Genomic DNA, 25,431 nt, shown 5'->3' on the forward strand with positions numbered 1-25,431 from the left:
GTTTGTGACCGTTCGACCTCGTCATCCCTTGGGGCGCTCTGGTGAACAGATGTTCCCCCAGATCCTGGTGGTCACCCCTGATAAACTTATAGGATAAACTTATATCAAAATGTGGTTTCTTGACAAGGGGCAGCGCTTGGTGAAGGCAGGGGCAACGTTTGCCTCCCTGTGACTTTCAGCCCTCAGCCCATTCAAAGAGCTCTGTGGGGTTATCCACGGCTTGCTGAAGTGGATGCAATAAGCTTCACTTCACCCCGCAGGCGCTAACCAGCAGACCTGTAACCTCTTGCGGGGGATGACACAAAACCCCCAGGTTAAAAAGAAGCATGCGGCACACTGGGCGAGCCCCTCACGCATCTGCGGCCGTACCTGGGGTCCCCGATGTCCCCGCGCCCGGCTGCTGGGAGGTGGGCGGGCTGTCGGCGGACGGGTCCCGTCGGGCCGCACACTGCTCTGCTGGGAATCCAGGGCAGACGGGCTCGTTAGCAGGAACGCGAGCAGCAAGATCCCGGGAAGCAATTATTCAGCACCAACACCGCAATACAGAAAGGATATGGGAGGGCTCGGGAGAGGTTGACAGAACCGGGTTTATTTACGCCAGAGAAGGCTGAAGGGGGGATTTAACAGTAGCCTCCTGTGCAAAGAGCTGGACTGTTGCAGGTGACAACTTGCAACAGGAGACTGGCAAAAACTCCTTCCCACGGAGGGCAGGGAGGCGGACCCCAAAAGGCGCTGGACTCCCTCGGAGGTGTTGAGGGCAAAGGCTTGGCTGGGAGGATGCGCTGGGGCTGCACGAGATGTGGCCTGGGCCTTACCTTTGTGCTGCCTGCAGCACGGCACGGAGCAGCTGCAACAGAGACGAGAGGCATGAGCCCGGGGTCAACCCGCATACCCCCCCCTCACAAATTAACCCTCCCCCCCGCCGCCGTGCCCCAGCCCGGGCTCACTAGGGCTCCCGGCAGCGCGGGCAGCGGTACTTGGGGGCGGCCGCCCCGCACACGCCGCAGCCCCCCGCCGCCATCTGCAGCCCACGTGCGTGCGCCGCCAGCCCGCGCGGCCGAGCGCCGAGCGCCTCCACCTCATCCACAGCCGAGCTGCCCGGGGCCGCTCGACCAATCGAGCGCTGAGGCGCAGGGGCGACCAATCCACCGCCGATGCTGCCCGGAGCGGAGAGAGCAATCGATTGTCGAGCGCAGAGGCAACCAATCCAACGCCGATACAAGGGTGGGGGGAGAGCGAGGCGCAGTGCTCAGTGCGCGTGCGCGCGGCCCCGGGCTGGGTGGAGATGCAGCTGGAGCAAGTACAAGGAGTTGGTGCTGTTTAAAGACTATTAAACTGATGCCTTCACAGGCATAAAAATGCGCCCCCGCCATGTCACTGCCTGCAACCCAAATAATAGAAGGGTCCCCCATCATCCAAATAAAACATCATCCAAATAAAAGGGGGGGGTCCCCATGCCACCACTTGCAACACAAATAGGAGGGTCCAGCATAACGCGAATAAAAGGGGGGCGCTTCCCCATGCCACCGCCTCCCCTCTCTGGCAGGGGCTTTATTGCATCCCCAGTGTCTCCTGGGCTGCTAAAGACGACATAGGATTTCACAGAAGCAGTTTTCTGGACAGGAATCTACAAACAGAAGCACATTTGAAAATAACGCATGCCTTTAAAAGTACCGAGGGTGTTGCTTTTAAAAGGATGATCTCTCTTTGAATGGGATGCTGTGTTGTTTTCCATAGTGCTCTGCTTTGGACAGCTTTGCAGGGGCAAACATTTCCTCCCTTTTCCTGCTGGTTTTCATTACTTCCCTCTCCCAACTCCAGACTGCACACATGTTCCAGTTCGTGTAATTTAGGGAGGGTCTTTCTTGGAAGAGAGCTGGATGAGGCAATAGGCCAAAAAAGATGGATCTTGAGACAAGAGTCTGACATGGTTTGGGACTCAGGTGGAGAAAGGGTGACATGGCTCTTCCAGAAGAGAGGGAAAGACAAGGGGAAAGGATGGTCTAGCATCTGCAAAGGAATAGGGAAGCAGAGAAAGAGAAATACTCCTGCTCAGTGAGAGGCCACCAGTGTGATCGACTGTACTGCAGCTAGGCTGCTAACCTGCATACAGTGATGTGTTCCTGGAAGGAGTCTTCTTATAAACCAGGTCAAAAGTGGGGGAGAAGCTGCAGACCACGTCATACATCTCTCAGGGACACCAGCAGCATCCTGCAGCTGAGCGCCAAGTCTACTGCTGAGCAAGGTGAGTAGCAGTGCTGCACCTCCAACCTAATAATGCGGATGGGTTTTGAAAACAAAAAGAATTGACCCTCCTCCCCAACTTTGCTGGTGAGATATAATAATCTAAAGGAAATAGGTACTGCCTGGCACAGTTAATGGTAAAACTGAATGAACTCCAGTTACCCAAACTTTTATCTTACTCCGCAAATGGCACAAAGCCCAAGAACAATGCTGGTATAAATTGGCCATGAACTGAAAACCCATCTGCACATGCTCCTCGGTGCCATGCATTCCTTGGGACCTTGTTTCTTCTTGCAGCAAGCCAGTAAAAAGCGGGTTCAGTTCTGGTTCCCTTGGATTTATGATGCATTTTTCATTTCCAGCACAGATGATTGATATAAGCAACACAGTCTTGTAGGTTCATCCTCGCACAGAAGAAGAAACGGCAGTTTGCACTCAGATGCCACAACAGTGTGGAAGGTATGAATACCCAGACAAGAAAAGCATTCAGCTCTGTACCTGCAGCTGCTGAGATCAGAAAAAATACTGGGAAAACCCTGCTTCTTTGGCTTGCAAGTAGACCACTCCTGCCCTCCTGTGGCACTGCAAGCAGAGAGCACTTCACCTGTGCTCAGGTTAAGTTTTAAATTCTGGGTAATCCCTAAGGCAGAGGTGGTCATCCTGCAGCACGCGCAGCATGTCAGCGAAGGGGCAGGGACCAGAAAGCAGACCAGGCAGGAGAAGGCAATTGGAGTGGCACTCAAGGAGGGTGTGGAGCTTAATTAGTGGCACACCTGCTAAAACCGTCACCCCTGCTGTTGTAAGGTAGCAACTAGAAGGTCCTTGTTCTAGCAAGCTCCATGCACGCCACTGCCAGCACCTGCATGGACTCCAGCAATTTCAACAGGCTGCAGGTTGGCCACTGCTGGTCAAAGGGTCTTTTCTAAGATCACAGTGCTGCTCTACGTACTCATCCATTGCAGGGACAGAGGTCGGGAAAGGACCTCCGAAGTCAGAGTCCAGCCCCATACAACTGCAGGCAACGGTATACGAAATGTTGGCCCAGCAGTATCCATAAGACTCTCTAGGCCAGCCCTGTCCATGCACCTCCACCCCAGGAGCACCCCTTCAGCATAGGATCATTGGTACAGGACGACGAAACCCAAACCCTCACCTATGACAGGACCTGCTTCTGCTTCTTCATATCATTGTAATAGCACCTAGATTTGCCAAACCACACTGAGGGCCTGGTTTTCAGAGCAAAACTCCTGAGGTGGGGCAGCGAGTGTATCGTCTAAATAGATAGAGCAGGAAGGGCAAATAGAAGGACAGAAGGGTGAAGTGACTTGCCCAAGGTCACAGAATAGATCAGTGGCAGAGCTAAGCAGCACATCCATGCCTCCTGTAATCCCCCGTCGCCCAGGCTCTGCGCACCAGAGCACACTTCCTCTAGGTTAAATTGGTGTTGGACTCTTCATGTTACTAAGAAGAGGCGACATAATTTACTTGAGGACTAATAGATTTAGGATTATTTTCTCTTCAAAGGGATCTCTGGCTGCATTCCAACTGCTATCTTGCTTGCAAAATTATTTTGATCTCTTCTGCAATCACCACAAGAGATAAATGATAATGTTGCATGTGCTGGTTGCTACATCTCAGGTTCTAAGGTCAACCTGGATGTAAATGAAGCTAAACATAATAAACCACCCCCAATTTGATCCATATTGCCTTGCCCTTTGGTTGCTGTCTTTTTAATCTCCTGTTTTAAAGTTCAGCTTGAAATATAATTAGTGAGAACCAGATGTTTAGACTTTTATAAATCATTTCTGAAGTCCTTGATGGTACAGGGAACATTTAATAAAAAAAGGAACAGAATGCATCTTGCTTTCCCCTAATGATATATTTACATCATTTATTTTAATACATTACACATTTCCCTGCTTAGTTCTATTTGCATAAAGGTAATGTTTACCTTTTAATTCTTCAAAATGAAAATGTAGTGTCCTAGTTTCTTTATCGTACAATCGCATACAAGATGGCTTTCAATACCAATATGATCAAACACTAAATCACTAATCTATAAATGTTACAGACTTTTCCTTTATATTACAATAATTGATGCATCCTTAGATTAAACTAAACCTATTGTTTCATGCCCTCTTAAAAAAAACCAACAAGAAATGTTGATCCTATTTAAGGAAAATTTCACCTGTGCCTTTACACGTATAAAAATAACAATGCAAACAAAACCCTTGGAAAACAACCATCTGGTATTCTGAAGTCTGATTTTCAAATGCTTATTTGATTATTTAACTTGCGGTGGGGAAGAGGGGTGAATCAGAGATTAGCATGACGTTAATAAATGGTCCCAAACCATGCAACAGGCAGGGCAGAGATGCACTTTATAGACTTACCGAATCAAAGATACATAAGCTTTCATGAGCAAGAGCTCACTTCATCAGATGCTAGGTCTCTTTCACCAGCCATTTTAAATCAGAAGAATACATCTGAGCCACAGGGATCTCTTAAGAAAAGATCACAACTATACCTGTCAGGGTTTAGAGCAGGGGTGGGCAAAATGCGGCCCACCAGGCCAGTCTATCCGGCCCGCAGGGCCCCTAAAAAAATTTAGAAAATTAATATTTATCTCCCCTTGGCTGCCTATCATGCAGCCCTCGATGGCTTGCCAGAACTCAGTAAGTGACCCTCCGCCCGAAATAATTGCCCACCCCTGGTTTAGAGACCACTAATCTTGATTACACAATCTTTCTAATAGAACCCTACAATTGATTTGGGATAACACTAAGCAATGTGGAAATTTTGCTTTTCATCTTGACATCTACTACTGAAGTAACAAAATATGAACTATTCAAGCAAGTGATCTAGAGGAAAACACTCATTCTGTAAAGTAGAATTTTAATACTAATGATAAAATATTTACCTTTTAGAGAAAAATATATATTATACACAGTCTTTCCACTGAAGTTTCGAGGTGGCAAGCTTGAAGCATGGTTTTTTTTTTGTTTGTTTGTTTGTTTGTTAACTGAAGCTACGGTTCAAATATTCAAGTCGCAGGGGGTGAGGTATGAGAAGTAAAAGCGAGAAAAATTTTTTAAAAATACATGGTTGTCAATGTTTCCCAAAAAGACTCATTTGGCAATTGAAAGTGCTACAGTCAAAAACGTTAAGTGTTATATTAAAAATGTACAAGAACAGACTTACAAATGCATTTTTTACTGGTTTTAAATAAAGAATTGAAACTAATTTGTTTCCCATTTTCTGAAAATGCGCTTGCAAATCAACCGAAGGGCTCCCGAGGGCGTTTAGGCTGATAAAGCCGTACAAAGAATGAACAACGTTTTGGTAGCTGTTCCAGCGCAGGTCAGGCACATTTCCAACTGCAAAACAAACACTCGCAATGGGTTGATTTTGATCTCTTAATGCAAAATAAACCTTGGGTGTCTAATAAAGAGATAGACAAATCAGGCACACAACTGAGAAATGTCAGCAAACACACTATAGCCGCTCCTATCCATTGTGTTTAGGGTTCAAGGATTAACTGGAAATTCAATTCTAGTTCACACGCTGTAAAAGCCATTCATTTGCTCTGTCCTTTTGAAATGCCAATATTGCTACTTTTATCATAATGAGACAAAGAGAAGATGCGGAAATGCTCCCAGAGAAGCAGCCTAAGAGACCGTTTGATAGACGGCATTTCTAAATACAGTCTAATAATTGGTCACGGTCAGTATCAACTCAGAAACACGATTTTTTTTTGCCTTTTTTTCTGCCTTTTTGCTCCCCTAAGTGTTCAGTTCTGAATTTCTTCACAGATACAATGCTGGGCAAGACACTTAGAGTCCCAATCCAGTGCGGTTTATTCCAACGGGAGAATTGCCCCAAACCTTTGTCCTGCTTTGTCCCAAACCTTACCAGGGAGCTGTCCCGTCACTCCAGTTCTGAAATGGATCCCCACTTGTAACCCAAGCTACGACACGGCCAAATTTGAGTTCAGCTTCACGGGAGGCAGCCAGAGTCTTTACAAAAGAAACTAGCCTGGAAAAGTAGATCTGTACCATGTTAAAGTTACCAACATGAATATACCGAGTGTGCTGTCTGATTCGAGCCATGCAGTTCTAGTCCTGCTTATGCAGTTTCAAGGAAGATTACCTATTCCCAATAGCCTGCACTTGGATGCGGTTGCTGGAAGGGCACTTCAGCAATTTGAGCTTATGCCCCAGGTTTTTGACTTTCAGTGTGTAGATGATGGGGTTCCCCAAGCTGTTCATGGTTATCATCATAGCAGTACAGTTTCGGAATACAAAGACGCTCGGGTATGCCCCGGTGGGGCACAACTGCATGGTTGCATCTAGTATGACTCCAGCAAAAAAGGGGGCATAGGAGACCAGTGCTAAAAGCCAAATAAAAATACTAGTTATGGCAACTTGGAGTTCAGCTGATTTGTAGGCGCCAAGAGTTTGCCTGTGCGCTTTCATTGCACACTTCTGTTTCCTTAAGATGACAATGATGCTCAGGTAGGTGAAGAAAGGCAAGATAAAGGCCACCACGCAGTTTGGGATGGTGATGAAGATAAGATAGTCAATACAAAGGGGGCTGTACAGAACAGACCTATTTTCCTTCTTATAGCAATCCCAGCCCATCAAAGGCATGCCACCCAAAAGGAAAGCAAGTGTCCAGTTAATGAGAGCTGCCACCAGTGCCTGGTTCCTAGAAATCCTGCACCTTGTCCTGAAGCCTTCTGCCACAGCCAAGTAGCGTTCAATGCCAATGCTGACTAGGTTATAGATGGTGGACAGAATAGATATGGTGTAGAAAGCATAAGGTATGAGGATGTCCTTGGAGCCAAAGATGGTGCTTTCTGGGTCAGTGATGAACAGTACTGAAATCCAAAAACCTGAAGAGCTGGTGAAGAGGTCAGAAAAAGCCAAATTGCAGAAGAGGACAAAGATGGGCTTATGCAGATCCTTTGTAGACACGATGGTGAAAATGACTGTGCAGTTGAAGGCCACAGATATTAAGTTAATGGTCAGCTGGGGGATACCCAGTCCGAGGACTAGCTGGGAGCTCCAGACTTTTGTACCATTGCCAGAACAATTTAGGTCTCTGTTCATGGTGGAATATCCAATCTTAAACTGCCAAAAAAAGATCGTCCTGCACATCCCACAGGCTGCGACAGCAAGCGGCACTATGATCCTGCTCCACAACTGAAAAATGAATTTTTTTCCATGTGGCTTCTGTTGCCATGTCATCCTCTTAATAGCAAATTAAACTTTAACCTGTGTGTATTTAAATATTTGGGTTATTAACTCAGGGGCATAACCAAGCACCTTCTGGTTGCTTGGATGGCCAAGGGTGGTAAACATGTTTAATAAAGCATAATTGATCTGTCTACAGTGACCTTTATCAGAGAGTAAATTGTCACGGCCTACAGTGCAATTATATGATTGGTTCAATAGTCCCTGATGGTATTCTGAAAAGAAATGAATGTAAATTCAGGCCCCGATTCAGACAGATGACACGGAGACAGAAAGATGGATTGGACAGTTAGGAAATGTAGTAAAGGAGCATCACATTGGGCAGAAATCTTTAGCCTTGCTTGGGTAGGCTCTAATTCAGCCTAGCATTTAAGTCTGTGGTTAAGTTTCAGATACTAAGTGATGACAACGACCTCAGTAGAACTACTTATGTGTGCTTATAAGTTAAGCACATGCTTAAATCAGTGGCTCTCGACCCTTTAGAGTTGGGCCCGCAAGTCCTTGTTTGACTCACTTGAGGCACCCCGAATTCAACAATACCCCATTTCAAAAGCAAATGTATTTATTTCAGTGCTTATCCCTTTGCAGAGAGGCCAGGCAGCGGCCAAGCAGGGGTGAGCCACAGCCTGCATTTACCTCCTCACCTCTCAGGGCACCCTTCGAAAAACCTTGCACCTCCCCGGGGTGCCCTGATACCCTGGTTGAGAATCTCTGGCTTAAGTGCCTGGTTGGCATCATGTCCCCCTTCTCCCTTATTGCATTTAATTTCTTTGTAGAAAAAAGATGTCCAGCTTTCATATCACACAGCATTTTAGTGCCTCATGGGCAGGTGGATTAACACTTAATTTCATAACTGAAATCTGCCAGTTATTGCCCTTCTTCAGCACTGGTGTGAGAGCGATGGACAGCAAGACTCCCACCTCTGTGCTAGTACTTTCTTAATGTAATCTCTCCCACAGCCAAATGGGTTATACGCATTATTAATTATTACATCTCACATAATCCAGCTTTTCCCCCCAAATTAAAATAAAAAATATTGCTTTAGACAAGTTCAAATGCACCTAATAAATGACACAGAGAACACTCAGAAACCCAACTTGCAAAACAAGAGAGACAACCAACAACCTTTGGCCTGAACAAGGGCTCTTCAGTTTGACTAAGCATACTTAGTACATATATCGTCACACCATATTTCTCCCAGCCTGTAATTCTCTTAAGGCTTTGCAATGTCCTAAAGGGGCTCCAGGAAGGCAGAACAACCTGTCTGAGCAGAACCCATTGAAATGGGAGCCTATCATTGCAGACCTATTATTTCTAGCAAGAAAAAGTTTGTGAACTCCATCCAAATGGAGCAGGTCTGAGACTCATCTCATTTTCAAAGTTCAAAAGCAAGTTGATTGAAAGGACCTATTAATGGGCTCTTCAAAAGTACCTGCATGGGTTAGGTGCTTAATTCTTATTTAAAAGAGTGGAAACAACACACTTAAGCTGCTTAGATAATTTTGGGAAATCCTATTCTGCATTCATCTAATTCTGAGGCAGGTATGTAAGCGGGCAAACAACAAGCGTCTGTGCTTGCACATTTGTTATAGGCCATTTATTATTATTCTCATGTATTTAAGGTGCACAAATGTCAAGAACTCGGTTTAAAGTACTGGATCCTAGCTGAACCCAAAAGTTTGCTTTTAATAGACATCTGATGTATATTAAACAGCAGAGGGCAATGTTGTTACAAAAAAGCCTCCCATGGCTTCATACAGGGGAGAGAAATGGCAAAACTAGGAGGCCAGAGGTCTCCAGGAGCAGAGCAGAGGGACTCTTGCCCCCGCTGCTCTCACATCGTATCAGCCCAGCCAAGCAAGCAATTCAGTACACAAGTTTACACTGATGCATAGGTACCTTTTCTACTCCCAAACAGTTGCTTTTGGTTCATATAACACTGGATGTCTTTTCTACGGCCCCACCCCTGCCTTTTTAAACCCTTCTATGCAGAAAACTGTCTGTCATCATGCTATTTGGCCTCTCAAAGACTTAAAAAAAAAACTATGAACTGGTAAGTCCCCAGGACTGACAGCAGTCAGCAAACTGAAAACCCAAGATGAGAATCTATTGTCTGGAAAAGGAAAGCAAGGTTTCAAACGCACGTCCTTCCTCAGGCAAAAAAAAAGAAATTAAAAACGATGAGAGAGATGAAAGATGGTATGAAATCCCACCTCTCTCACCATTTTTTCTTTTTCTTTTTTTTTTTTTTTTTGCCCAAGGAAGGACGCATGTTTGCAAAACTTGTTTGCAACGATTGAGTTGGTCTAAAAAAAGATATCGCCTCTACCCAAAGACTTCATCCTTCTATACTGAGGGGTTAATTTGCAGGCAGTTCATGAAGAGTTAATGCATGCTTGTGGGATGTGGTAATCATTTTACAAACACAAGCAGTAGGCCGTATAAAGAGATATCGGGATATCAGCATAAAGCGTTATGAAATATGAATGGCGATACGCAAGCACAAGTATTGAGCAGTTCGGTCCTGTAACAGGCGACTGTTTATTAAAACATTTATCGATGATGGGTTAATCCTCTACAAACACATTCCAGTTATGGAGTTCAAAGCAAATGCTTCCTTTATCCTCCTCTTACAAACTTCATCTGCCATGCTGCTGGCGTGATGTTTTGCTGCGCACTCGTTACAAGCTCTGCCACCGCCTCGACTACAGCCCAGGGCTCCCGACAGCCATCCATAAGAGCTGCTGATCCAGTAATGTATAGGGCAGAGGAAAAACTGAGTTCAGATAGAAACAATGAGACCAGAAGCAGTAAAATATACATTTTCAGTTGCTTAGGAGACTAACTTGGTGCAACTTAGGCACTTCTGAACATTTTACCAGCAATGCTCCTCAGTTCGGGAATTTGCTTTCCTGTGAAGCTGCGGCCATATCAAAGAGAAATTCTAGGGTTTGCTCGATACGGTCGAATATATTTGAAAACCAAAAGAAAAATCCTGTATCGTACGATTAGATTTAACAGTTATTAATGTAATCATGGAAGTTGCTTCTTGATTACACATTTAGGATGAAGCCAGATGCTCACCTTTTCAGTCAAAGCTTTGACTTGAGCTTTCAAAAATACAGGTAAGGAGTGTTTTGACTCTGAAAACAAAGAGAGACACTGGACCACCTACTCAGCCAGAGCTGTGGATACTTGTGCGGCCCCCGGGGCCTCTAACCTCTGGGCCCTTCAAAATCCTTAACGTATCTATCCTCACAACACCCTTGTGAAGTAGGGAAATGCTCTTTCTAGTCTGAAAACAGATAGCTGAGATGAGCTTTGTGGCAAAGAAATAAGCTGAATATAGGTTTAGAGCAATTCCATCACCCCTGGATAACCCTTCTTACCTGGGAGTGCTGGACCTATATTTAACCTGAATATCTTTCTCCACCTATGTCCCACCGCCACTCCCTTGCTTTAGCTCTCTTCTATTCTTTATTTCCTTATTTTAATATGCACTTCATGAAGTGCTTTGCAACCTTCTAAGGTAGTGCCATGTAAGAGCCATATATTATTTGACATCGTGCAAACAAGCAGTTGCTCAGTAATAAAATACTTTGCTCATTTACACTGCCTTTCATCCCAGATCTCCAAGTCCTACACATAAATTTAGTTTCAAAGTTACCTTTGGGCAGGAAAGTATGACTCTACTCATTTTACAGACAGAGAAAAAGGGGTGGAAAGACTGAGGTCCAGGCTTTTTTTTTTTTTTTTTTTTTTTAAAGTGGGATACTTGGGGGCAGGTATTTTGAGACCCTCACTGGACAAATGAGAATTGGATTGGCAGAGCTCCTGCGGGTCTCTGTGGATGCTTAGCAATTCTGGGGAAAAAAACAGGCCCCAGGGATCAGGAACTAGATGTATGCAACAAAAAGGCCACATGACTGTCACATTTTGACAAAACATCCTCATCATTAAGGTGGTAAATGGAAACCTCCTCCTGGGGTTCTCCAGGTGGACGCACAAACCACCTGGCTTAAAAGCTCTAATATCAATTTAAAACATGGGTAAATGTTTATGTAGTTAATTTTACAGGGAAATGACAGCCCCTGCTCCAAGGACCTTGCGAGCAAATTTAAGACGAGAGGCATGAGGAGGGCATAACACACAGAGAGGAAGTACCAATCTACTCGGCCTAAGCAAGAACCTTACACCAACTAGATAACTGCAGGATTTGCACGTTTTTGCGTGGTTTTTAATGTGTCCATAAATATAAGATTTGACTGGCTCTTTGATGGACCACCGCTCATAAAGACGTCTGGACTGTTTGCTTTGTTTTACACGCAAGGTTTTATGCTGAAGGGACACGCTATTCCATCCAGGAGATGTACACAGTCAAGAAGAACATTCCCAGTGCCCATGAACTAATGTAAAATGATAGATGATTGCCTTTTTTATTGCTGATAAGCCAGAAGGGTTTATTGGAAGGAAGTTTCCTGATAAGAAACCGATGGGTAAAATCCCAAATTGCCTATCACATTTTTTTAGCTAGAGAAAATAAGCATGCTGTTGGGAGAGGTCACGCTCCAACAGTAAGACCAAATGTAATATGACCTTCAAGGGCCGTATTCCCATGAGTGCATGAGCTGAGGGGTTAAAGTCCCAAACCACGCAGAACTGAATCATTTAAACAGAGCATTTCATCTTGCACTGAAACATTGCTCTATGCGCTCACTTTGAAATGGTGCGATGCACCTGTAGAAAGCCGGTAGCGTGCATTGTCTTCATGGTGTCTCCACAAAATGGCTTGGGATAGAGCTCATGTGCTTGAAATCACATGCAAGATGTTGCTGGGGGCAAGGTGGCAGCTGAGCCAAGCGTTTCTCAACTTGCTCCCTTTTTTCTCTGCGTAGATGGCGGTGTCAGACACATACACACCTAGCCCCTCTCAGACCACCCGTAAGAGGCTGTTCAGAGTAATATAGCCTAAGTGTAGCTGGGGGTTCAATGACGCTGTGATACAAACAAATGACAGTAACGCTACCTGCCGGGATTGCAGAGGGAATCGCATGTAGGAGGGTTCCCAAGACGTGTCCCTTGCAGGAGGATATGAGGCGCAGTTTTATCCATTTATGCTAGGATGACACCTGGGTTAAAAAACGTTGCTGCCCATTTCCACCGTTCAGCCCAACTGTCCCTTCATTCACATAGAAACCATGGATAGTGAATAGCCTGTCCCAAATTATACCGGCCACGGGGCACGCTGGCTGTTTTTACGGCGGAAAACATCGCACCTCTTTGTCGCAACCCCCAGCCTAGCTTTGAGTCAACACCACCCATCTGCTCAGAGCTTCAATCTGCGTCCATTCACTTTCATATAAGGCACATTCAGGAAACAGGAGAGTTGAAACAAGGAGTCTATTTATCCAATTTATGTTTTAATTAATGAAGATTAAAGTCTTCCTTTCTGGATAGGAAGAGAGACATGGGGTGTGTGATCTTCTTCCAATGTTGTTGTTGGGACAATTTCAAGACAGAAGCTTTCGCTGATCTTCGACTTGCTCCCTCTGAGGCATTTCTGTGGCTTGGGTTTTCAGTTAACTGATGTTATGGCCATACACGTATTTCCCTTCCCAGGAATTTGAATCCGGAGAGACTGTCAAGCTTTAATGTCTCGGGCCATTGTTCAGCCGCCAGTTCAATGCTTGCAACATGCCACAAAAAGAGAGAGCATATGCCCCACATCCATAGCAACATGCTTCTCAGGGATAACGTGTTTGAAAGTGCCTAAATAAAAGTATCTTGACCTCCTACCTCCTGTACCATTTCCCTCTCCCCTTTTATAGTCTAAACAATTCACTGAGATGTCAAGGCCATCATTTTTTTTTTACCTGCAATGAAATTGTGTAAGTTTGTCTAAAAGGGCCAATATCGATGCATATAGCACTGAAAAGGGGAACCTGTGAATCTTGCAACCAATAAAACCCTTCTCTCTGTCACTGAACTCAAAAGGAGACTGCAAGCCTCTGGTCTCTGCAGACAAGCCCATCTGGTGAAACGGCACTGCTGTTTTGCAACTTGCTTCTGAAACGAAACACCCAAGTTCAGAGATAGGTTTAGCTCCTGGGACTGGTATTACCACAGAAGCAGCCTAACATGTCCATGTGCTTGAAAAGCCAGATACAACCGTTACATAAAAAAAAAAATCAGAAATACACCTGAGGATCTACAAGTGAAATCCTTCAAATAAAAAAGCAAGCTGGCCTCTGCTACTTTAGAGAAAGGACAACTTTTATCCTGCAGGCCTTTTATCATCTGCTAGCAGGAAACATCCCTCGCGCACAGAGCCGGAAAGGCTGCGCACCTGTGGGTGTAGGTTCAGTACGGTTAACGATGGCAAAGCTGAATATACTGACGCCGTCCAGATGGGACACTGGAGAAATGGCACAGCTTAGCTTTGGCACCTGGGCAGGATACGAGTTGATCCATGGCAGAAATGCAAAGCACTGGAACCAGGATCTTCCAGGTTTGCCAGTCGCGATCGCTTGGGATAGCCTGGGTAAAAGTTTTGGGGGAAGAAAGCCAGTTTGATCTGGGGCCATGCGACTTGTTCTCTCACTCAACAAGGCAGGGCCATTTCTCATCTGTGCAGTCACGAGGTCTCCAGGGAGTTGGTAAAATCCTCCGGTTTTGAGGCTTAAAACACTTTGTGCTGTCACCTGCGCGCGGGTCTTCCCAGCTTGCCCATCGGACAGACCTCTCCCCACCTGAGCTCAGACACGATTGCCCCTTTCCTGAGTCTCAGACCTGCCTCCCATCTGTCTGACGGGTTAGCTGACCCTGCCACATCAGCAGCTGGAGGCAATCTGCTTGGCTGGCGCTTGCTCCTCTTCCTCCCGTGTACTACTTCATCTGCTTCAACCCCAGCCACGAGCCTGATCCAAAGCATCCTGCTGTAATCCTCCTGTGTTTGCTTTCCTCACGCACCCAGCGGCCTGCCACAGTTCATTCAGAGAGGCTGCGACTGCTCTGGCTTCCTGGCTCCAGGCTTGCGTCTGAACGGCACGACCGGGTCACCAGCGGTCATCAGGAGGGCTTTATGAACGGTTGTGCCAGTTCCCACAGCATTTCCTTTGATCCTATGTAAAGTCAGATCTTTCATGCTTGGATCCGTGGCCTTGGAGGATGCGTCCAGAAGTCCCTGGATAGCTTCCCTTATCCCACAGGGTCCCCCCAGCAGAGGAAAAGCCCTAGCCGGAAAGGGGAGTCTGGTTTGAGAGAAACTGCAAGTGCCCCCAGGTGAACAGAAACTCAGCCAAGGCCATAAACTCTACTGTTTTTGGTACCCCCTGCCAAAGGATCTGTACAACGAGCATCACTGCACTGACTTCTTCCTTCCCTTGATCTATCTTCTCTAGCCAGAAGCTTTGACACAGGAGTGGCCTTCCTCTCGCTGTGTGCATGGTGGTTACAACAAAATGCAGCCTCTCTAACTCGAACCGGTTAATACAAATCAGCACTTGTATCGCCAGGGGAGGTGGTGGGCTCCAGAAAGAAAGGAAAAGTGGAATCCTGCTGAAAAGCTGGATCTCAACCTCTGATACTTCGGTTAGAAATACAAGGGGCTCAGGCAGCAGCAAGAACAGCTTTGCATTTTTTATTTTTTTGGGAGGGAGGGAGGAAGGGAGGGAAGCACTTAAACTGCAGCCAAGACAGCATGAGAAAAATCTCAGAGCATGCCACAGTTCCCTCCCCAGCAAAGAGCTTGTATCCACGTCTCTCAAAACCAGAGCAAGATTGTACATCATGTCTCGGGCACATCCTCCCAGGCCTCCACTTGACACTGACCCATTCTCCCCAGTGGCCATCTCATCTCTCCATCTCCATTCAGCCTCCTCGCTCCCCGGGGAGCTCTGAGCACGCTGCCAAACTAGTTAGTCAAAAAAATATAACAAAGCCACGTATTGTTACTGTCGCTACAGTCATTATCCAGTAGTACAGCACCACGTCCGGGTAAATTATTGTCTGCTCATATTTTTAATCTACCTAATCCGGGATGGAAAAATCCCACCCAACAAACCCTCATTGTCAGAGGTTTGTTTATAAGCATCATCATCCGACTAAAAGGCGAACTGCTAAGGAAATTTTACATTGTGATGATCATGCCCAGTCTTTCACTCTTGACTGGGGAAAGACCGTGGCCCATTTTACTATTTACCCAGTGCCCATTTTACTATTTACCCAGTGCGGAGAAGGTGAGAACGCTTTGCACAACTTCTGTGATCGTGTCGCTGTTCTCCATGCCAGCTTCCACCCTGGAAGGGGTTAACTTCCACTAGTGTTAACTTCCAGATGTGGCTCTCTGCAGGGAGCTGTGGGGGGGGGGGCGGGTATGGGCCATCAGGACCTGAATGGGGCTATTTGCCTAAGAAAAGGAATAGCTTGGGGAGGACAATGGAAGCCACAACTGGAGATGAACATTTACCAACCGGTCTGAGAAACTCTAGAAAGGCTAAAGCTCCCAAGCATGAGCCTCTGCTAACTCTAACACCATGGGAGTCTTCCTATAGGTGTCATGGGGGCCAGGGAATGCAAGGGGAATAATTTATTGCAACCCTTTACTGGAAGCCCTGAACTCTCCCTTCATACAGTCTAAATTTGCACCCCTAATGCTGGACGGTGCATTAGGGGTGCAACTAGTATATGCTCATCTCTGCACATGCCCTATCCCCCTACTCCCGGCTCTAAAGGCATCCCATGCAAGCATGCAAGCCATGAAACAGGGTGCACTAACATGAGTCTAGGGAGATGCAAGTCGGGGAGGGAATCAGACTTCCCTCTGCTTTCCTCCTTGACTGGGATGTAGGCCAGTCCTAAATCCGGTATTGACAATTCAGGTTGGCCTCACATAATACACTCTTTGACAGGGAGGAGGCACTTGCTGGTAGTAGATAATACACACCATTTGCTGAGCATGTAGCCCAGGGGTGGGTACAATGAGGCCTGCCGCCCGCCAGGCCAGTCTATCCAGCCCATGGGACCCCTAAAAATGTAAAAAATAATAATATTTATCTGCCCTGGGCTGCCTGTCATGCGGCCCTCGATGGCTTGCTCTGAAAACTCAATAAGCAGCCCTCCCCCAAAATAATTGCCCACTCCTGATATAGCCTGTCGGCCACTAAATCAGAGAGCTTGAATTAAGATGTTAAGATCCCAGATGGAAGGGACCTGAAAAAAAGCCTGCATCCTCCTGGATAGCAAAGGGACCAGGTTTTTTTGCAGGGGGTTGGTTTGTTGTTTGTTTTTAAAAGGACCGTTTTATGAAAAAGTTGTGCCCACAGTTAAATTGTATTACTTTTATTAGAGTTCTTGCTTTCATCTAGTACAGTGACAATGATCAGGCAAGAACTGTTTTTACAACTTGCATTTTATGGTGGGATAGAGCTATTTAAGGCAGACTAGATATGGGAAAAAGAGAACATTTCAATAGCTTTTAATAATCATACCATCAGACTTGAGTATACAAATCAAGAAGTAGACTGTGATGGTCTTATTTTATTTTAGGGTGGTTTTGGGGGTTATTTTTGTTTGTTTGTTTTACACAAAGCACTGAACACAATCAACACATTTACCATTGATCTGAAGGTCATGTGCACGATCAGAAAAACTGCCATTGTTCAGGGAATTTAAAAAAAAAAGAAAAAAGAGGCTCTTAGACATCTTCCCACTCAGTATAATATCAGTCTTAGCACAGGACATTCATTCAGGAGTGGTAAAGTGTTACCTTTTTCCCCCCAGTTCATTTGGAGAAAGCAAATCAGAGTAGGGTACTGCTGGAGAAATTACAAAGGGGAGGAGTTCACCTTCCTGACTATGGCTATCAGGTCTGACCAAGACTACTTACTCCAGTATAAAAACTCTGAGCAGAAATATGATCACAGACTAAGGACTCTGATCAATTCTGGCTCCCTCCCTGAGCCTATCTCAATTAAAAGGCAGATAATGGAAGTGCTGCTCCTTTTCCTGCTCTCCCTGCACACTGTCAGGACAGCAACAGAAGGTAAGACCTTGCCTGTTCTTCCCACTCCTAGGTATCAAGGTTACTCTTGCTTTGTAGTTTGATTTTTGAGTACCACCCTCAAAACATATACAACAAATCTGGGATTTGCTCGTCTCTCTCTCAGGTCATTTGTAGCACAATAGCACACGTGGATTTATTTTCATTATTGTTGGGCTAGATTTTACCTGTATGGATTCTCATTTCTTTCCTTTCTCCAGGAAAACCTACATGTCATTCTAAATATTCCTTCCAAAGATGCATCTCTTTTGTCTGTACAAAATACTAAAATAAACTGCATACTTTAATTTAATCTTTCCTCTAATATTGCTATGGTCTCTTTAAAGTATATACATAAAAAAAAAAGAAACAATTCAGGTTCTCTTAAGAGAGAGAACAGTCTAGCATATGCTACTTTATCCAGGTAGAGCCATCTATGTTAAGATTAGCTGATATTTGAACTATGAACATGAAACACAAATTTCACTGATGATGAAGGCTTGATATCAGGTCAGGATCTAATATTAGTATTAAAATAAAGTAGGTGGCTTATATTGGGTTAGAGGAACACTACAAGATGGAATAAATATCCTTTCCCATATAAAGAGACACAGACTCGAAATTAAAAATAAACACTGCAGAGTCCTAAGGTAGTAATGAAGCATCGTTTGGCCCCACAAAGGAACAAGCTAGATTCAGAAAAAAAATTCCATATGATTTAATGCCTCTCAGGAAAATGCAGCACTGAGACGGACAGCTCGTTAAACAGATACAGATCTCAAGCAACTAAACCAGCTCAGGAGTCAAGTGGCTAAAGTCTAAGGTGCTTGGAAATTACAGTGGTGAGCCCAGGCTGAGAACTCAAATAGGACGGTATTGAAAGGAAAAGGCTTTTTGTTCATTTCAGGGTTTTTTTGAATTCCCCAAATCAGCAGACCAGTAAATTTACCTTTGCCATTCAAAGATATGTCCTTGTTATTGTGCACTGTCAGCCTTCTGTTATTTAAGGTTTCCTATAAAAACCTTCCCGCGTGTAGTGCAGGTATGTGTGCACACGGAGACAGACATAATAAGCCTTTGCCTTTCCAAGCCTCCCACTCTGATCCGTGCCTGCAGCTAGTAATGTACATTTATTTTGCCGCATTCTTGTGTTGATTTTTTTCAGAAGAGATTGAGGCTTTTAAACCATTGCAGCAATTGATTTCTGTTTGCAATATTTAAAGACAGAGCTGGAGTCCCCATGGCTCTTTTTTGAAGGTTTTGACTATTAGGAGGTCTGTCTAGGGACAATATTGGCCAGGGCTGGATTAATAGCAAGGCTGATGGGACTACAGCCTGCAACCCCTCTAGCTCCACATAGCCCTGACATTTCACATGATCATCACAGTCTTCGCACTAGCTCATTTTATGCAAAGCTCCCACCACCAAGTGCTTTATAAAGGAGGCAAGTATTATTGTCCCCATTTTATACACTGGGAAAACTGAGGCATAGAGCAGCGAAGCAACTGAATGAAGATGCACCAGTGGGACAGTGCAAGAGACAAAACAACTCGTCTGAGTTAAGCATCCACTGCCCTCTCTCTATCCACTACCCTCTCTCTGATAACTATGCCCCAATTGCAGTATAGCAGCATGTTGTAAAACATCAGAAATAATATCACAGTGATGCACGGCTTCTAAATTTCTGACCGTAACTCATTAACAACAGCAGTGATGCGCCTCCGAGGGATCCAGCCAGTCCCTCCTGGAGATCAGCAACCTCCTAACGCGGGACCTTAGTGCTGGCGGAAGAGAACAGAGCACGAGAAAAGTCCTAAGGAGCTCCAACGGGGATGTCTGAAACCCTTGGAGAGAAGATTTTTTTTTTTTTTTAAAGCTGAATTCAGTCTCCAGCTATCCCTAGCACAATCACCATTGTTAGCATATTCCGGTCTAGATGTGGTGTGACAGGATTATAACAACTGCCAAAGCAGGGATTGAGAAATAATTTCCTCCTAGGGCTTGTGGGGTTCTCTCACTTTACCCTTGAGATTCAACCATGAAACGTGCCACCTGATCAGTTTTCTGAAAGAGAAGGGTCATATGGCAGATTTGATTGCTCACGTCTTCACGATCCATTTTTAAATTCTCACACAGGTAAAAGCTTGCTAGACTATCCTGGCTGGCACTCATGGGACCTACGTGACCTCCCAGCCCTGTGCCCCTCCAGGGCTGATCAGATACAAAGTGTGTGCTGTTCACAACTGATTAGTGGGGGTCTCGTCCTTCTTTTCCATTTCCAAATACAGTGGCAAGAACCGCCAATAGATTAGTATTACAGAACCAGTAAAATGATGTCACTTAAACATAGATGTCTGAGATCAAACTTTGCACCAGGGACGTGAATAAAGGAAGGACACGAAGTGTGTTATAACTGCAGAATACAATAGGGTAGCTCAGAACAAGGAGAAGGGAAATGGTTTGCATCCAGCACATCCATCCGCCGTCTCTGCCCTTTCACCCATCCAGCACATCATGATTTTGGAGTAGTTACCCTGGCCACCACAACATAGCTTTTTGACCTTAATATCTTTATGCAGAATATGTTAGCTGGCGCTTCCTTGTCCTCTTATCTTGTAAGCATTCAGCGACGCTTGTAAAGCCTTGTCCGAGGTGGCCCGTGATCATTCATACGTACATGTATGTGGCATGCTAAGTTCAGAAGCACCGAGCAAGGGCAGTCGCGTTCACAGGTTATTGTGCATGTGCCGACCAGTGAGACCACCCAGCCATATTTCACTGTCTTTGCCGTTCTCCTCCTCACCTTGTGAATCTGACAAGCAGGCTTCAGTCCTCGGGGGACTTGACAGCTCTGTAATCTGTTGCATCAATACAACACTTAGCACTTGCATAGGGCTTTACACCCTCAAAGTGCTGTATAAACATTTACTAATGAACCCCTCTCATTACACATTAATCCTGCAGTTAAATGTTAACTAATGAATCTTATGGAAGGGATTCTTAATAGCCAATAAAAGCGGAGCCATGGACAAGCCCTTGGGCTCAGCCAGCCAGGAGGAGGGTTTGGCTCCCGGTCGGGACTTTGGAGGCCAGAAAGGGACTCAGCTCCTTGATAAAGAGATTTTGCGGGGGGGTGCGAGGGAAAGAATTGGGGGATCCTGGGGCCCACTTATGCCTTTCCACAGGATTAGGATCGGGTTAGAGGTTGGTAAGAAAGCTATGGAAGGGCAGCAATTTCCACTGAGTTGTTTCCTAAACACAAACCATCCAGCACCGAGTACAACAAAGGAGCATTGTGGCCTATTCTAGACAGAAGAGATCGAGAACCCTGCTTTTCTTCTTTATTTAACCATTCTCCTTTTTTGGAGAAAACCACAGCATGATGGGCATGGAGTCAACCCTATGGATTATTGGGTCTATCTAATGCTGTCCCTTCATTGCAGCTGATATCATGCGTATCATGTATGCAGGAACAATACGGCCTTCTAAATTTTTAGTGCATCAAATTCAATTTGAACAGGCTAGGGATGGACCTGAATAGCTGGAAGCCCCAGCAGCTCTTTCTTGAAGGGCAGTTGCATGTGATCTTACAGGCAGTAGCTCTTGGGAGGCTGCTTGTCCCATTTGGAAGGGTATTATATCATGTAAAGACTATGCTTTGCAATGTGTTTTGACTCCTGACTGCATCATGTCACTCTTGCCAGACAGGCATGGCTTTGTTACTTATCTGCAGAGAAGGCAGAAAATGTAACCTGTTCTCACTTGCATATGCCTCTCTGAAAACCTTCCTGTAAAGGCTTCATCTACATATGAAGTCATTCAGGGAACACGATTGCTGAATAACCATATCGCAATTCTCATATTTTGGAATCCCAAGTTCCTGGTTCCTCATTTGGCCCGACCCACATACCCTGTGGCTCACCCATCACGGTCTTCAGGAACAACTCTCTCACCAAGCTCAGCCCCCACCTTAATGAGAATTAAGTTGCAAGCAGGAGGATTTCCTCACATGAGTCAGAAATACAAGACCTCCATCACAGCTGTTGGCTCCCCACTCCTCCAGTAAGGTTTACCATTGTTGCCTATAACAAAGCAATGGATGCCTCACTCCACAATCAAAGGACAAATGCAAATGTCCCTTCCCTGGATTGATGCTTGCTCTCTTAAGTCAACAAAGGGGTTAAGGATCCCAAGGGAAGGAATTGTTTGCTGTGCTGGGGCACCTGGGGGTAACACAGCTCAAAGGTCACAAGTTATTTTTCACTAAGTTTGCAATCTGTTTCTGGTAACATCTAATGAGCCAGTGGAATTTTCTCTTGTGCATACAGAGTCAACATCATTAATAACGGTAATTTTAAGGACCAGTCTACATGGTGAGTACATCAGGCTGTCAACAGTTTGCATGAACTCACATGGCTTAGCTGACCCTCATTGCAGAAGCACAGCAGCCGCGGTTCCTCAACGGCCACGTCCAGCTGCCTCTGCAGCCCTCTTCGACCCAACACATTGCTTGGTAGGAGAAAAGAGAACATCAGAGATTAGCCTGGCAGGAAAAAAGATAACACTGACCAGCAATTAATTTGCTCTGACAGTACCTTCTAGTATAGCAAAGGATGCCAGTCTGAAACCATGGACAGGCCCCATCTATAGGCTGCTTAATTTCTAGCTAACAAGGGCATACGCTATCCCTAGGCCCGTTCTGGGGAACTGGAGGCAGAAGTGCATTCCTGGCAAAGGGGACCCAGGAGGTCAAACGTCTGCCCTTTGACTGCCTGAGTTACCAACCCTAAATTTGCAATCGGTGCACACCAAAAATCATGGCTAAGGCCAAGACTTAGAGGGGCACGGCCACTACGGCACGGAAACTGCAAAACTAAGGTAATGCCACAGAAAAACTTTGGTTTCCTTTTTTTTTATTATGGTGCTGTCCTTGAAGTAAAGGAAGTAAAGCCAGATACTTTAGAGAAGAAACCCCCTCCCCTTAGCCCACATTTGTTTTATGAGAAGCTAGCTTCCTCCTTTGATAAGGCAGTCAAACCCATCACGAGCGCACGTCGTCCCAGTTTATTGCTGGGTCATGGCTGGAAAACGTTCTCCTGACCCCTTGCAAAGGTGAAAATTGATAAAATTTTACAGCTCCATTTTAAGAATCATTCCTTGTTTTAGAGTGATAAAGGTAATTTGTTTTGTTCTCCACCTGCTGCTGAGTTATAGACTTACAGAGTTTACCAGATATGCGAGATAGGGATCTGTTTGGTATATATTCAGTGATAAGACATTATAGATAAAGATGGTTATTTATCAATTTCCAGCCTGACAGTAAGATTCAACTTTAAGATTACTCATCAGGAGGGGTTGCAAGGCAGGCCTATAGCTGGCTCTCAAGAATAAAGGTATCAGGCAAAGGGTAGAAATGACGGGAGCTGGAGAGATCCAAGTGATCACCTCTCTTGCAAAGGGTACAGACCCCCAACTGTAGTGCTAAATATTGGGGACTGATCCTACCCATTGTGGCGGCTGATTAGGACTTTCCTGGGATGGATTTCCCATTTGGTTTCTTTCTTTTTTTTTTTTTTTTTTATTAAAGGAAGCAGGTTTCATAAAACCAACCAGAGCCCTTAAATGGCGCATGCAAGCTGGCACTTGTAAAGAGACTGTAATGCAAAACCACTGTGAGCAAAACTAAATCTATCCCTGCAATGAGGAAGAAAGAGCCAAATTCAGAGCAGCAGTAAATAAGGATAGCAGTAAAATGACATCGGGGAATAATATGCCTGGGTGATCACATCAGTCATCCGAAGTACAGCATACAGGTCATTTCAATAGGCACGGTCAGAAGCAGCCTGAACTCACCATCTCCTGTGTTTACCAGGAAACGGAGATGTCAGGGGAGCAAAACGGAATACGGACAGGAGACAAGTAAAGGACTTGGCCAGATGGAGGGATATTAATGGAAGATCTGACGAGGAGTTTCTTGCTACATCAGTCTTCGGGGATCTTTTAAGCACCAAGGTCCAAAGAGGCTTTCCAAATATCAGAGAATATGATCCACATGCTTAGCACAAACCAACAGAGAACACCCCTTCACACCTTTAATCTGCAGATCTCCATAGATTTTACTAAAATGCTTCTCTTACGGGCAGGCAAACAAAGGACAAACAGTTTAAGGGTCTTGCCCAAGGTTGCACAGTAGCTCAGTGGCAGAACTGGGAACAGCATCCAAGTGTCCCGACTCCCCATCAGGTGCACGCTCCTTTGGACCCAGCGGCTTGAACAGAGCCGAGGGCTCCAGCCGCGCGGAGCTGTCACCGTTTTCCTGAGCCTGCCCTGATTGCTAAAACAAACGGCTCCCCTCACAATAAACACAACCCCGCAAGCAAGCTTATTGTTTCAGGGCTGCGCCGCAGCCAAGAAATATTTTTAGCCAGGAAGCTGGTTGCAAAGTGGACAGACAACACGCAGAGATAAGTACCATGGCTGTTCCACTTGCCAAGTGCATAACAACCCTCCTTAAATTTAACCAATTCGCCAGGCTGAACATCGTCAGGAAAGAGGCCAGATTGACCCCTGGTGTCAACGAAAACAGTAAGCTCTGTGAAGTTTCATCCAGTGCGTGTTGTATCATGGCTTAACCCAGGGCTGCCCAAAAAACAGCCCTTGAACCCAATGGGGTTGGCGGTCTTCATCTGTTACATCGACATTTGGTCTTGGGGCATCCACCCCGCTACAGACAAAACACTGCCTGATGCTCCCAAAGACTAAAACACTGGCTCTCAACCTTTCCAAACTCACCCCTCCATAGGCTTAAAGCTCCCCTTGGAAAATGACAGCACTTACTTTTCACTTATCTTTTAAATAGAGGAAAATACTAGAGCAACTCTTCTATGGCCCAGGACTTAGAAAAAACACAGCAGGTCTGAATGCTTCGGGCACTGAGATTTCCTGGGTTCGTCTTGTGAATCTGGTTGCACGCCGGCTGAGAATCGCTGGACCAAAAGCTATGCCAATCAGGCACGTCGCTGCCAAGATCCTGGCTAATTCCTGCACTTGGGCTAAATGCAGATGTTTACAGCTTGGCTCATTTGTGCCCACAAAACCATCACAACCTTCGGGCACCATGGTAGGAAGCTCTCCAGAGCAGGGCTTAGTCAGGCTGTCGAACTGCTGCAGCATCAGCGTCAGGGGTGCAGTTGCAAATAATCATTTCCCTGCATTGTTCCAGACCAAGGCAACAGAGAATATAACAACCGTGGAAATGCGAGGGCTGAAGGCACATTGCGCACAAGACCCGGAAAGCCTTTAATCTAGGCTTTAAATTTAAAAATATTTCAAGGCCTAAAAGCCAGAAGGTGACAGGACAGAGCTGCTCACCTTCTAGCTTTCAGGCTTTGAAATGTTTTTCAGGCCAAGTTATACGCCCCCTCCAGAACGGCATTAAGAAAAACAAGCAGGAATTAGAGTCTTTTAGTCATTAATTAAACAGAAATTAAACTACGCTAGCATTTGCGAAAGATGGCAAATCAGCAGTTCTCCAGTTGTCCTTAGCACGGGTGATAGAGCAGCACCCATGTGTCCCACCACTACCCTTGTCCTGACTGCGTGACTCTTAAAAGTAGCCACGCAGTGCCCCATTTTTGCCCCCAGACACCAGCAAGCCACCCAGCTTCACAGTCCTGGGGAGCAGGGGGGGTGGCATTTTCCCTTCCAGTGTCATCGGGCCCGTGTGTCGTGTCCTCATTGCACTGTGCTGCCTCCCTCTTTCTGCTCCTGCTCCGGGCACTCGGCTCGCCTCTAGCAGAAAGTGCAAAACGTGGGGAACGGCATACGGTGACTAAGTTGCTCCTGGAGAGCAACGGCAGGAGGAAGGGAAATGGTAGAGATGGAGGGGTGGGG

At 45.6% G+C, this 25,431-nt stretch overlaps 2 protein-coding genes across 5 annotated transcripts in view; one reads left to right on the plus strand and one right to left on the minus strand.

Annotated features, from left to right (window-relative positions):
- ZNHIT3 (zinc finger HIT-type containing 3) overlaps positions 1 to 20,420 on the minus strand; it is a 23,183-nt gene extending 2,763 nt beyond the window's left edge. The window contains exons 1-3 of one of the 4 annotated variants that reach the window (XM_019545654.1): positions 948 to 1,040; positions 816 to 847; positions 370 to 453 (exon numbers count right to left, since the gene is read on the minus strand). In XM_019545654.1, coding sequence (XP_019401199.1) covers positions 370 to 453; positions 816 to 847; positions 948 to 1,021 — 190 coding nt within the window. In that variant the 5' untranslated portion in view covers positions 1,022 to 1,040. Of the gene's footprint in view, positions 1 to 369; positions 457 to 815; positions 848 to 947; positions 1,041 to 20,341 lie in introns of those variants that run through there. The other 3 variants (XM_019545653.1, XM_019545655.1, XM_019545656.1) reach the window with 3 other exon arrangements.
- Positions 17,085 to 25,431, plus strand: part of CA4 (carbonic anhydrase 4) — a 20,755-nt gene continuing 12,408 nt past the window's right edge. Inside the window, exon 1 of the mRNA XM_019545651.1 lies at positions 17,085 to 17,541. Within this exon, the coding sequence (XP_019401196.1) occupies positions 17,355 to 17,541 (187 nt within the window). The 5' untranslated portion in view covers positions 17,085 to 17,354. The remainder of the gene's footprint in view (positions 17,542 to 25,431) is intronic.

Source organism: Crocodylus porosus, unplaced genomic scaffold (genome assembly GCF_001723895.1).
Source record: "Crocodylus porosus isolate Cpor-Errol unplaced genomic scaffold, CroPor_comp1, whole genome shotgun sequence".
In the NCBI taxonomy this organism is placed as follows: domain Eukaryota; kingdom Metazoa; phylum Chordata; order Crocodylia; family Crocodylidae; genus Crocodylus; species Crocodylus porosus.